General features: G+C 44.6%; 1 protein-coding gene across 4 annotated transcripts in view; it reads right to left on the bottom strand.

The window, feature by feature from the left end:
• Positions 1-12533, bottom strand: part of Scn8a (sodium voltage-gated channel alpha subunit 8) — a 210483-nt gene that overhangs the window by 98830 nt on the left and 99120 nt on the right. For 2 of the 4 annotated variants that reach the window (XM_045151776.1, XM_045151778.1), the window contains exons 3-6: positions 10641-10759; positions 8367-8456; positions 7669-7797; positions 5467-5558 (exon numbers count right to left, since the gene is read on the bottom strand). In XM_045151776.1, coding sequence (XP_045007711.1) covers positions 5467-5558; positions 7669-7797; positions 8367-8456; positions 10641-10759 — 430 coding nt within the window. Of the gene's footprint in view, positions 1-5213; positions 5306-5466; positions 5559-7668; positions 7798-8366; positions 8457-10640; positions 10760-12533 lie in introns of all 4 variants that reach the window. The other 2 variants (XM_045151775.1, XM_045151777.1) reach the window with 1 other exon arrangement.

Genomic DNA, 12533 nt, shown 5'->3' with positions numbered 1-12533 from the left:
GGTACATAAGTCTAAGCAAAAGGGCTTCTGCCGCCACCAACACGAGTCTGTAGGCTCGAGAGGCTGGTGGAGTTTCTGACCCGATCAGGCCAGGATGGAGACTGCACTGGGCTGGCTGTGAAAGGAGGCGCTTCTGCCGGCTCACGGCACCACGTGCCAGAAAAGCAAGACACTGACTGAAAACCGATGATCCAAAACAGAGCAGAACGCGCCTTCAAAAGACGCCTACACAACAGAGTGTGCAACAGAAGCCACGTGGGGGCAAGTTGGACAGTGAGAACTCTTGGATGAGTCTAGCGTTAATTAGCACTGGTGTGTGCCAGGCAGTTCACGCTTTACCACGGGCCTTGAAAGAGCAGCTGGGCTCAGGGTGTGAGAGGTCAGTTCCCAGGGTGGAGCAGAGCCAGAATTCTACTCCACTCTGCTCCCAAAGGCACCACAGTCCTGATCCTCCAGTCACCTTACCTAATGCCCAGCAATCCCTTGAACAAACGAACAAAGCCAGCTTATGCACTATGTCCAGAGAAATCAGCCATGCACGTGGGGACCAAAATCTCTTGCTGTTGAGATGGTCAAATTATAAATAAAATTAAATCATATTCCCCAGTTTGTTCATAGCTCAGATTGAGAAATTTAAGTGGTCTGAAGCAATATGGGCTGATTCCTTCACAAAGTAATACTGGATCAGGCTTCAACAGTGGTCACAAGCGGTTCTCAGCCCAGGGCAGAGAAGAGCCCCGAGTGTCCAGAGTCTGGCCGGGATCGAGACAATCACAGGGCTGTCCTTCACAACGCAGGAGAAACTGTCACATTCACAATACGTACGCTTACAGACAACACTTCTGGGCTGGGCAGATGGCTCAGTGGTTAAAGGTGTTTGTTTACCAAGCCCAGCAAGCCGAGTCTGATTCCACAGTACCCGTGTGGGGTTACATGCACAAAGGGGTGCATGCATCTGGAGTTGGTTTGCTACTGCTAGGAGGCCCTGTTATGCCCAACTCTATCTCTCTCACACATAAATTAATATAATATTGAAAAAAGAAACTATTTTCTTTGTGAGTACTGGAGTGGGAAGAAGAAAGGCCTACCATTTTCTCTGCTTGCTATCTTATGCTACTGGTTTGGAATGAAAGTAACAAAAATGAAAGCAGAGAATAAAATATTGAGAAAAGTAATCAAGAAACTACAACTCTGAAGAGAGTGAGATGGATTAAATCAGCACCACAGAGCAGTGAGTATGTCGTGCCTTGGGAATCCATTTACATGGAAATGAAAAGGAATCAACAAGTATAGTTTCCCCAAGCACTTCTATTTATGTTAATAACCATCACCTCATCCCCTTCTGAGATTCCCATCCCGTACTTAGGCATGATTGCCCTTTGGCATATAATCAAAGCACACAGAAGACCAAACTTCTGATGGAGTGCCTTGAAAGTGCACTTTTCTGCCTAGACCCCAGATGAATAAAAAACTAAAATTGAGGACTGAGGAGATGGCTTAGTGGTTAAAGGCACTTGCTTGCAAAGCCTGATGGGCTGGGTTCAATTCCCCAGTACCCACATAAAACCAGGTGTCCAAAGATGGGCATGTGTCTGGAGTTTGTGGTGGCAGAAGGCCCTGACGTGCCTTTACTCACTCTCTCTCTCTCAAATAAATAAATATTTTAAAAAACTTAAAGTGGGGGCTGGAGCGATTGCTCAGTGGTTAAGGGGCCTGCCTGCAAAGCCCAATGGCCCAGGCTTGATTCCCCAGTACCCAAGGACAGCCCAGATGCACAAAGTGGTGCATGTACCTGGAGTTCCTTTTCAGCTGCTGGAGGCCCTGGTGTGCCCATTCTCTCTGTCTGTCTCTCCTCTATCTCTTGGCTTGCAAATGAGTAAATAAAATATAATTTTTAAAAACTGAAAATGAAGTTTTAAGACACAAACTTCTAGGAAGAATGTTTCAATGTAAGTTGAACCTCACCAATTCCAGGCCAAAATTAGATTAGAAAGGGTTTCCTTGGTACACAGTATGTATGCACTGTCCTCCAAGTTGATCTCTCTGAAGCACAAAGGAAACCATAAGTGGCCTGTACCCAGCTCTTAAGATAGCAAATAAAAAGGGTACAAATGTGATTTTGGTCTTTCTAAGCTGCACAAAAGCTCTATAGCAAAGCATCTCTTATACAAAAGGCTATAAAAACTCATGTACGTAAGTAATGCTCTGGAGTCCTGTCAGATGTGACACATTCAAAACAGCTACTAAATGCCAAGAGCAGAGCGCTGGCCCAGGTGAGAACAGGTGAAGGCTCTAGGAAAGAGACTTTCATGAGAGCAGGCGAGGTTTGAAGAATGTTATGAGATCTTGCAGACTCCACAGTCTCTCTATGTGATGTTAATCTTGATTGTAAACTTGACAGGATTTAGAATTTCCTAGAAGACAAACTTCTAGGTGTCTGTGAGGGTGTTTCCAGACAAATCTAAGGTGGGAAGACCCATCCTGAGTATAGGTAAAAAGAGAAAACAGGAAGAGAAGCAGCCTTCCCCACTATGAGGGGCTGTATGCCTGTGAATTGTGAGCCAAAATATCACTGCCTTCCCTAAGGTGCTTTTGTCACAGGAACAAGGAGAGTAACTGATTGATACACTCTCTCATGCATCCTGGGGGCAGCTTGGCAAAAACCTACAATCCAAATGGTAGACGGGAAGGTGGCAAACACAAGTCCACTGAGGTGATTTGGAAAACCTTCAAGTCCGTGTTTTGGTCTTTCTTTCTAAAGGGCCCGAGGTGCCAGCAACACAGCCTGGAATCAAAATGACTGAGGTTCTTAAGCAAGAGATGGGCTCATCGCCCATGCTGCCCTCAGGGTGTTTCCCTCTTAGAAGGAGACCTGGGTAACTTGCAGCTAAGAATACAGCAGCAGCCCTCTGCAGGCCTTACAGACAAGTTCAGAACTCTGCATGGAATGTTCTTCATGAGATGTCAACTCCTGGATTCTCTTACTAACTACAAGGTAAGAATGGAGAGCGAAAGGGTTGGTTGGAATTGAAGGTCACACTTGAAGTAAACCAAACATGCCTCTTGCTGACCGAGATCTACTGTTGGCTTCGCTATCCTTAGAGCTACTTTCCATCCCAGTCTTGGTACAGTTAGCCCCTCTCAAAGCCAGCTCGACTGGGGGCACTTCTAGAAATAGGGATCTTGAAATCTATTTCAAACTGAGAAGCTAATGTCCAAATCTTGACACATACACCCTTGTGCTGTGCTCAGATTTCTTTTTTCTTTTTTTAAAATATTTTATTTATTTATTTGAGAATGACAGACACAGAGAGAAAGACAGATAGAGGGAGAGAGAGAGAATGGGCATGCCAGGGCTTCCAGCCTCTGCAAGCAAACTCCAGACACGTGCGCCCCCTTGTGCATCTGGCTAATGTGGGACCTGGGGAACCGAGCCTTGAACCGGGGTCCTTAGGCTTCACAGGCAAGTGCTTAACCGCTAAGCCATCTCTCCAGTCCTCAGATTTCTTTATCATGTTTCCGACTGCTGCTGATACAATCATTTATGCAGCGCTGCTGGGGGCCAGGTGCTGTGTTCTAGACACTACAGATTTATGTATGTGCATATACAACTAGAATATTAAGTAACGTGACATTAGGCAAGAGTTAACCTTGCCCAAATGCCCTGGTCAAAGGTGAGCCCTACGCAGAGACAAATAAGTGATGAGTCAGGCTAGAGATAGCATCTGCTGCCCCAGTTAGTGAACAGAACATAGCTTTCCAATTTAATTCTGGAAGAGAAGTTTTGAGATCACAAGAACATAAAGAGACAGATGCCTTGCAGAGTACGCTGGGGGAAGTGAACAGAAAACACAGGATCATATTTAAAAGGGGCCAGAAGAGAACTGAGACCAGAGGAAAATGAAAGTAAAGATCTGTCACTCCAGCTGCCTCAGAAAATAAGGCTGGCCTGAGCATTTACCACGCTGAGGTTCCTAGTAGACCAGACTTCAAGTGTGCTCTATTATTCTAACTTTGTGAGCTCCCTGCCCCCACCACTACTTAAATAATGCTGAAAAGAGAAATATTTCTGAGTCAGCCACAAGGGGGTGAACCACGTGGCCGGACTAGGATGCCTCTGATCTCTGAGTTCCTGTCTTTATGGAACCACAGTGGACAGGTCGGTCCCCAAAGGGTCTTCCTGAATATTCCTGAACCCTACTCAAGTCCCAAGAGCAACAACACAGTCTCCACCTCTGTGAAGTTAGTGCCGGTCTATCTGAGGGTTAAAAGACTAACCACGCATCTTTCCTTCCAGATTTCCAGACTGGTCCTTGGGAAGGAGGAGCACAACCCAGCTGCAATGATTTAAACCTGGGGGGTTCATGAATGGGCACTGTGGGGAGGGGTCTGTGAATTTCCATTGCAATCTCAAAAGGGATTCAAAACTTTCCAGAGGTTTATAAGTACTGGGCTAGTTCAACCAGGTAAAAATTTTAAATAGATTGTTACCAACTACCTTGCAACCCGCCCTTCTCATTCCTTCGGTCCCCTTAAGTTTCTCTTTTTGTTTGTATCTTACCTTTGACTTTTTAAATCAGCCTGTACAAGCATTCATTGGGATTTATGTGTGGGAACGATCCCTGAGTTCCACATTGTCTATGTCTACTGGCTCTTATTCTAGTCAAGCAGAGGACAACAATTAAAATTTGGCTCACTAATTCCAAGGCTCTTAAATTTGTCTATAATTCCTGACTAGTTAACTGGGTAGGTTTCTTTGAGAAAGAAGTCCATTAGTACAGTACAAGTAAGGGTATAATTCTTTGAATAACATGCCATCAGCAAACCATGCCATAGGAAGCCTAGAACCACAAGCAATGGGATGGTAAGCAAATGTCAAAGTTACTGTAATTCCATGAGGCGACAATTCAAATGACTGGTACACAGAGAGGCAGCCTACTCAAGTAATATGTTCTTCACGTACTGTAAGAGCCAAAGGACTCTTGAGCATGTGCTTTTTCAAATGCATGGATGAAATGGGGATTGCACGCCTGGCAAGCATGACGAGAGAAAACTGCCCAGGGTAAGTGCCATTCCAGAGAGTGGATCCCAGGAAACACATGCAGAGTGCAAGGCCATCTCAAATGTGCTGGCACTGGTCTGGAATGTGGCAGACAAAACGAATGGGAGGAAAGAGGAGATGCGGCAGTCAGCCTATGCACACATTTTCTCACCTGGAATTACAGAGATAGTTTTCAAAGCTCGGAGAACCCTGAATGTTCTCAGCGCTGAGACATTGCCCAGGTCCACAAACTCTGTCACATATCTGTAGTAAGGGAGGTCACACACAGACACAAATGACAAACACAGACACAAACACAAACACCAAAGAAAACAAAAACCACAGAACCACAACAAAACAAAAAGTACAATACGTCACATCAGGGCCCTATCCCCACACCTAACACCAACCCCGGGCCATCTTACCTGGGATTACCGAAATAGTTTTCAAAGCCCTCAGTACCCTGAAAGTGCGCAGAGCTGAAACATTGCCTAGGTTTACAAACTCTGTTATATACCTGCAGAATCAAACCAGAGTTAACTTGTAATGACACCCCTGGGTGAGGGTGTGAGGGTGGGGGAGAAAGGGTCTTATTTACAAGCTATGATTTCACTTTGTCCCTGAAAAAGAAAAAAAATCAATACAAAAACATTGAAGGGACACATATTGTTCTTTAAAGCTGGGCAAGGAGAATTCAAGGGTACCTTCTAAAAAGCGGATAAAGCAGCAAGTTGCAGGGTTTACCCTGTCAGCACAGTGACATGCTGATGCCCTTTGGAATGACCTCACTGTCACCCCGTTTACTTCTTGAGTAAGAAGGAGGGCTACATGGTTCAAAGACTTATGTCTCCAAGTACTGGAAACAAGTTCCTAAGAAACAGAGATAAACTTCAGCAGCAGGAGCTCCACAAAAACAAATCCATACTGGAGTAGCTCCTTAGCTGACAATGGGGAAAAAAATGTCTAAACGGTAGTATTTATGACTTATCCAAGAGCTATATGCCTATGTTTGCAGCCATGTCTACAGATGAAGTTTTATCCTGTGACAGACAAAAGCAGGGCTCAGGAAAATCCAGATCATGAGATCAGAGCAAATATTGAGTTACATGCCCAATTTATCACCAGCTCCGGGCTTAGCAAGAACATTCAGATTTTAGGTGCACACCAACGTATATTTCATAATGCTTGAGAACTAGAAATTATCTTTATATAACAGAAAGTGAGCTCCATTTTCAAATATGTAGTGCATATAACTCACTCACATTTCATGGTGGGCTACATTTTCTACCTGAAGCTCAGACCCATACACATGCAAATGCATTCTCCTCTCACACATCTTCATGCAGACACACAGACCTACACCTGACCCCCACCATGTTCCCAAACCAAGTACTGTCACAAATTGGAAATTAAAAAAAAAAAAAAAAACACAGGCCGAGAGTGGTGGCACACACCTTTAATCCCAGCACTTGGAGGCAGAGGTAGGTGAACTGCCATGAGTTCGAGGCCACCCTAAGACTACATAGTGAATTTCAGGTCAGCCTGGGCTAGAGCGAGACCCTACCTTGAAAAACCAAAAAAGAAAAAAAAATAATAATAACAAAAAGAAAGAAAAGCCTGCTGTGAGTCTGTCCTCATCAGCTGAGTTTCTGAAAGCAGTACTTCTCACTGCTAAAACAACACAAATTCCCAGGAGCAGCCAGCACACCTATGTGGAGCATGGTCTCTACTAAGTTTGGAATTCTGGTATCTTTTCCAGAAATGCCACTTTAGATACTTGGACCCATGTTTTTACCTGAAAGCCTCAAATGCATTTTTAGCCACAGGTTGTCCCTAAAATATTTCATGTTTTGCAGAAGCCCCTTAATGATGGTGTGTGAACCTTGGTCAATGTCAAAAGTGGTAATAAAATACGAGGCTAATAAAATAAGGGCAATCACTCTTTCCTTTCTTGCTGTAAAGCATCTGTTTGCCTCCCTTTATAACCATGTTGTCTCTGCCTGCAAACCAAGAGGGCTCCATGAGCAAGAAGCGGTCATAAGCTCATACCCAAGAATTCCGCATTTTGAACTGGGTGTGGTTGCACATAGCAGTAATCCTAGCCCTAAGAAGGTGGTCAGGATAACCAGATAACCTGGGCTACATGAAACCCAATCTCAAAAAAAAAGGTACCCCGAGCCGGGCGTGATGGCACACGCCTTTAATCCAAGCACTTGGGAGGCAAAGGTAGGAGGACTGCCACGAGTTTGAGGCCACCCTGAGACTCTATAGTGAATTCCAGGTCAGCCTGGGCTAGAGTGAGACCCTACCTCAAAAAACCAAAAAACAAAAAAAAAAGGAAAAAAAAAAGTATTCCATTTTGCCGGGCGTGGTGGTGCACGCCTTTAATCCCAGCACTCGGGAGGCAGAGGTAGGAGGATGGCCATGAGTTCAAGGCCACCCTGAGACTCCATAGTGAATTCCAGGTCAGCCTGAGCTAGAGTGAAACCCTACCTCAAAAAGACAAACAAAAAATACCCCATTTTACTGAGCCCACAAACTCACATCTACCACACTGACATGTGTACACCCCCCCACCCCCTGCAAATCACACCCAGAAATCCAATGAAGTCAGCAAAGAAACTTACGCCATCATGATGACACTGAAATCCAACCAGTTCCAAGGGTCCCGCAGGAAGGTGAAGCCATCTATGCAGAAGCCTCTTGCAATGATTTTCACTAGTGATTCAAATGTGTAAATCCCTGTGAACGTGTACCTGGCAAAGAATTGGACAGCTTGAGGTAATTTCTGGACAGAGACTTGCAGGGAGCCTTTTAAGATAACACTTGCCGGAGGAGGTGTGGTTTCACGAACACACAAAACAGAACGGGCGCGGGATGCCGCAGGCGGGACAGACAAAAGCCCAGGCACACTGGCGGCACCTGAATGCTGCTCCAAGGCAGCCGCGCCATGGTCACTCGGGAGCAGGTGAGGAGGTCCCCGGAACTCATGTTTTTTTCCCCCCCCAGAACTACTTTTAGTCTTGGAGGACTCAAAAAGCAAGTGCCATCGGTGACAGAGGCCACAGAGTGGTGACGGGGCTGCAGGCCAAGGTCCCTGCTAGCGAGAGGAGGGGCAGCCGTTCCAGAGCAGGCTTGTTCTCTCGAGAGGCCACCTCGGAGGCAGTTCCTAAGTGCCGCGTGTCTCTTCAGCCTTCTCGCTGAAGTACAGTGGCAGTTACTGCATTTTTCCCCCTCAATAGATAAACTGTGGCAAAACACAAAATTGAATGACTTGGAAACCCTTAAAACAAACAAGCAGACACAGAGAAGATGAGCTACTTACTCCACATTCTTCGACCAGTCGGGAGGGTTACTAAAGGTCATGAACACGCAGTTGGTCAAAATAGTGCACATAATAATCATGCTAAACACTGTGGAGAAGAGTTAAGGGGTACACACATCTGGCCTGCCTCTGCTCTCAGAAAACAGCCCCGTCTTGCACTGGGTTTCACGAGGTCTAAACGAGCAGCCTGAAAGGAGACAGAGCACAAAGAGGAGGAAAAGGCAACGGGATGAAGTCTCCATCACCAGCAAACAGGGAAAGCTGCTGGGCGTCCTCACCCAGCTGGAGAACCATGGGCGGGCAGGACGGCCATTCCTCCCCAAGGACTGTCCCTGCTCTGCCCCCTTTGGATTAACTTGCCACTTTTTACCTCAACGGTGGAGCAGAAATACTGTACAGACTACGCTTCCTACAGTGGCTAGAAATGACTGAAAGGTCATCAGGTGAACAAATACACGTGTGTTTTTCAGTCTTCACTTATCGTTAATTAACCTACATAACCAGTTACTTGAAAACTATAGAGTCTCATGGTTTGCTTTGTCCCCTACAACTTCCAATGGGCTGAACTGACTTTGGAACAAACACCAGCCAGTGTGCATTGAATCTCTTCCCCCGTGGAAGAGCAGTGTGACATGTTAGGTCATCTGCACCCTATACTCCTGAGAATCAGGGCTCTCTAGTCATTCTGAAGGTTCCCTGGCCCTTTGTTGCCACTTTAGCTCCACCCAGGATCTTTCCTAGCCCTTTCTGTTCTTGTCTACTGAGAGAAACTAAACTGCCTCAGGTCCGCAGAAGTTACTCAGACTCAGACTATCACTTTAACAAGCACTGAAGCCACAGTCCAGTTCTCACCAACTCGCTTTCTTGTTAATGGCGTTCCCCATCTATATTTACTAGTTGAATTTTTTTTTTCTTTTTGGTTTCTCAAGATAAGATTCTACTCGAGGCCGGGCTGACATGGAATTCACTATGTAGTCTCAGGGTGGCCTCAAACTCTCAGCAACCCTCCTACTTCTGCCTCCTGAGTGCTGGGATTAAAGACATGTGTTACCACACCTAGCTTACTAGTAGAATTTTTAAAAGAAAATGCTCCCCTATCTAAACTTATATATTTTTATGACAGCTGATTGTTCTTTAGGGGACAATATATGTTCTTTAGAACCCAGAGAGAAAAAAACAAAAACAAAAACAAAACCCCACTCCATCTCTGGTCCAGACAGGGATGAAATCCCCTGCAAATTATTGCTTGTGAACCTCTCAATTTCAGAAGCTGCCTGATAAATCATAGACTCCAGATCCAGGACACTAAGTTCCTCGAGTTCTGACATGGCAGCGGCTCACTCAGCTAACTCACTGAGCTGTAAATGCTGGTTTCTCCTTCGTCCTCCCTGCAGGTGAAATTCTCTTTGAAGCATGGGGCTGAGGACTTGGTGCTGTTAAATTAAGCACCAGTGATGCAAGTTCAAAGTCACTATGCGAAGTTGATAACACCACTTCTCATACATCATGTTTCCCTAACAGTAAGATATAAAGGGCAGAACTTTCCTACTTATGGGGAAAAAAATCCAAGAAAAAATTCATATCCACATCTAAACCTCTGTGCTAAGCAGACCATGTCATCTGAAAACTACTGGGTACTTCCTAAGCTTTCTGCTAAAAAAAAAAAAAAAAAAAAAAAAATTCAGAGCAGAGCTCTAAGCATTCATTCAGCTATTTGTAATTCAATAAGAAGCTTTTGGGCTGGAGAAATTGCAGCAGTTAAGGTGCTTGCTTGCAAACCTTGACAGCCTAAGTTTGATTCCCCAGTACCCATGTAAAGCCAGATGCACAAAGTAGTGTATACATCTGGAATTTGTTTACAGTGGCAGAAGGCCCTGGCATACCCATATTCGCTCTCTCCCTCTTTGTCTCAAACAAATAAATAAAAACTGACCTTTTTTTAAATTTAAAAAACAGTTTTCAAAAAAATTCTTATATTGGATCTGCCATGGGATGAAATGCCTAAAATCCCATGGCTTCAATAAAAGGGTTACCATCTTAATTTGTCCCTCATACTGATGCCAACACAATTCTATGCTCCATGATGATGTCATCTGAGAAAACAAACAAAAGCACTCTGGGGAAGCTCAGCTTGGATCCAGCAGGACTTCACTCTGAAACCTCTGGCTGGTAGGATGAGAGCTGAGTGGACAGTTCAGTTGTCAAACCCTGAAACACACGCAGGCGACCGTGCATGCTGCTGCTGCACTTACTCACACAGGCATAAAAGGATATGAATGTATCAAAATTTTAATAGCTATTCTTCTTATCAGGTTAAAAGGACTTAAAATGTACAAGGCAGGCGTGGCACTAAATCTGAAGAGAGTTTTCCCTCTGTTTAATACTACAAAGGTCTGTGGAGAAAGAAAAAGAGAGAAATCATTAAAGCTTGAATATTGATCATCACACAAAACTATACTTTTTTCTAATCAAAAAATAAACCCACTCAAAGGTTCTTATGATTTTACTATCCAATTTGGTTATTATGGTAAGAAACCTTCCCTCTCCCTCTTGCTCCCCCTCTGATGTTTCACAGATAGCTACCGCAATAGAAGAAGCAGTTTCACATGTGAATAAGACTGGCCTATCCATGCCAGTTTGAACAGGATGCAGAAGTTCATTTAGGATCCATTCCCTCAACAAGTGATGACTAAGCACCTACTATGTGCCAGACAATGTTGTGGGAGCCTAGAAATTATCGTTGAACATGACAGTCACAGTCTGGGGAGATTATATGCCAGTGGGGAGGACAATCAACAGGAAACACAATGAGAATGTCAATTATGCCGACTGTGATATACAGAAGATACGCTATGGAGAAAGGGGAATGCTGGGCAGAGGACGAAAGAATGGAGAGGTGACTACTTTAAAGGGGGTGGTTAGGTAACCCTATTGGGAAGAGAGAGTTGGGCAGACTGGAAGGAAGTGAGGAGCATACTTCATTCAATATTTACTCACTAAGTCTGCAGGATTTGGCTTTTAAGAGCTTCCAACATCAGCCTTGCCAGAATCATTCAATTGTATTTCTCAGCATGAATCTTCCTATCAAGCCAAACTAGTTCATGTCCCCAGAACAGGTTACAGCAACACATAACTCTCGTCTCTGTCACACTGTTCATCCTACCCAAACTGCCTTGTCTTGTGAACCGAATTGAATTCAACTACTGTTAAGCATTTACTCTGTGCCAAGTACAGTGCTACGCTTCAGGGACACAAGACTGACTAGAATGTACTTTAAAGGAAAGATACACGTGGGCTTGAGCGATGGCTTAGTGGTTAAGGCACTTAATGTGCAAAGCCTAAGGACCCAGATTCGATTCTCCAATACCCATATAAGCCAGATGCACAAGGTGGTGCATATGTCTGGAGTCTGCAGTGGCTAGAGGCCCTGGAGCACTCATATTCTCTCTCTCTTTCCCTTTCTTATAAATAAATAAAAAAATATATAAAGATATATGTGAGCAAGTACTTATGATTTTGGATTAAAAAAAATGAGCTGGGTGTGGTTTAGCACATCGTTAATCCCAGCACTTGGGAGGCAGAGGTAGGAGGATCATTGTGAGTTTGAGGTCAGCCTGAGACTAGAGTGAGACCCTACCTTGAAAAAAAAAAAAAAAACAACAGGCTGGAGAGATGGCCTAGCAGTTAAGACACCTGCCTGTGAAGCCTAAGGACCCAACTTCAATTCTCCAGGTCCCACGTAAGCCAGATGCAAATGGTGGCACATGCATCTGGAGTTTGTTTGCAGTGGTTGGAGGCCCTGGTGTGCCCATTCTCACTCTCTCCACCAACCCCTCTGTCTCTAATAAATAGATAAACAAATAAAAATATTTTTTTTAAAAAAGAAAAAACAACAATAACAACAAAAAATTTATGAGAAACAGCAGGGGAGACGCACTGACCCCTAGAGGGCATTTTGTGGAGAATGAGCTGGATATGCTCCAAAGGAAGGTAGGAACCTCCTTGGGAAGGGTCCTAAAGGAAAAAATAGGAGTTGAGAGAAACTGATTAGGCAGATGAGTTGGGTGGAGAAGCCAAGGAGACTCATGAGACACGCAGAGTCACAGAGAAAGGCGACCGTGAGACACGTACAGCCACATAACTGACTGGGGGTTGTCCTTAGGACGC

The sequence above is a fragment of the Jaculus jaculus genome, chromosome 6 (genome assembly GCF_020740685.1).
Source record: "Jaculus jaculus isolate mJacJac1 chromosome 6, mJacJac1.mat.Y.cur, whole genome shotgun sequence".
Lineage (NCBI taxonomy): Eukaryota > Metazoa > Chordata > Mammalia > Rodentia > Dipodidae > Jaculus > Jaculus jaculus.
Note: the sequence above shows the minus strand (reverse complement) of the source record. Positions and strands in the feature narration are given on the sequence as shown.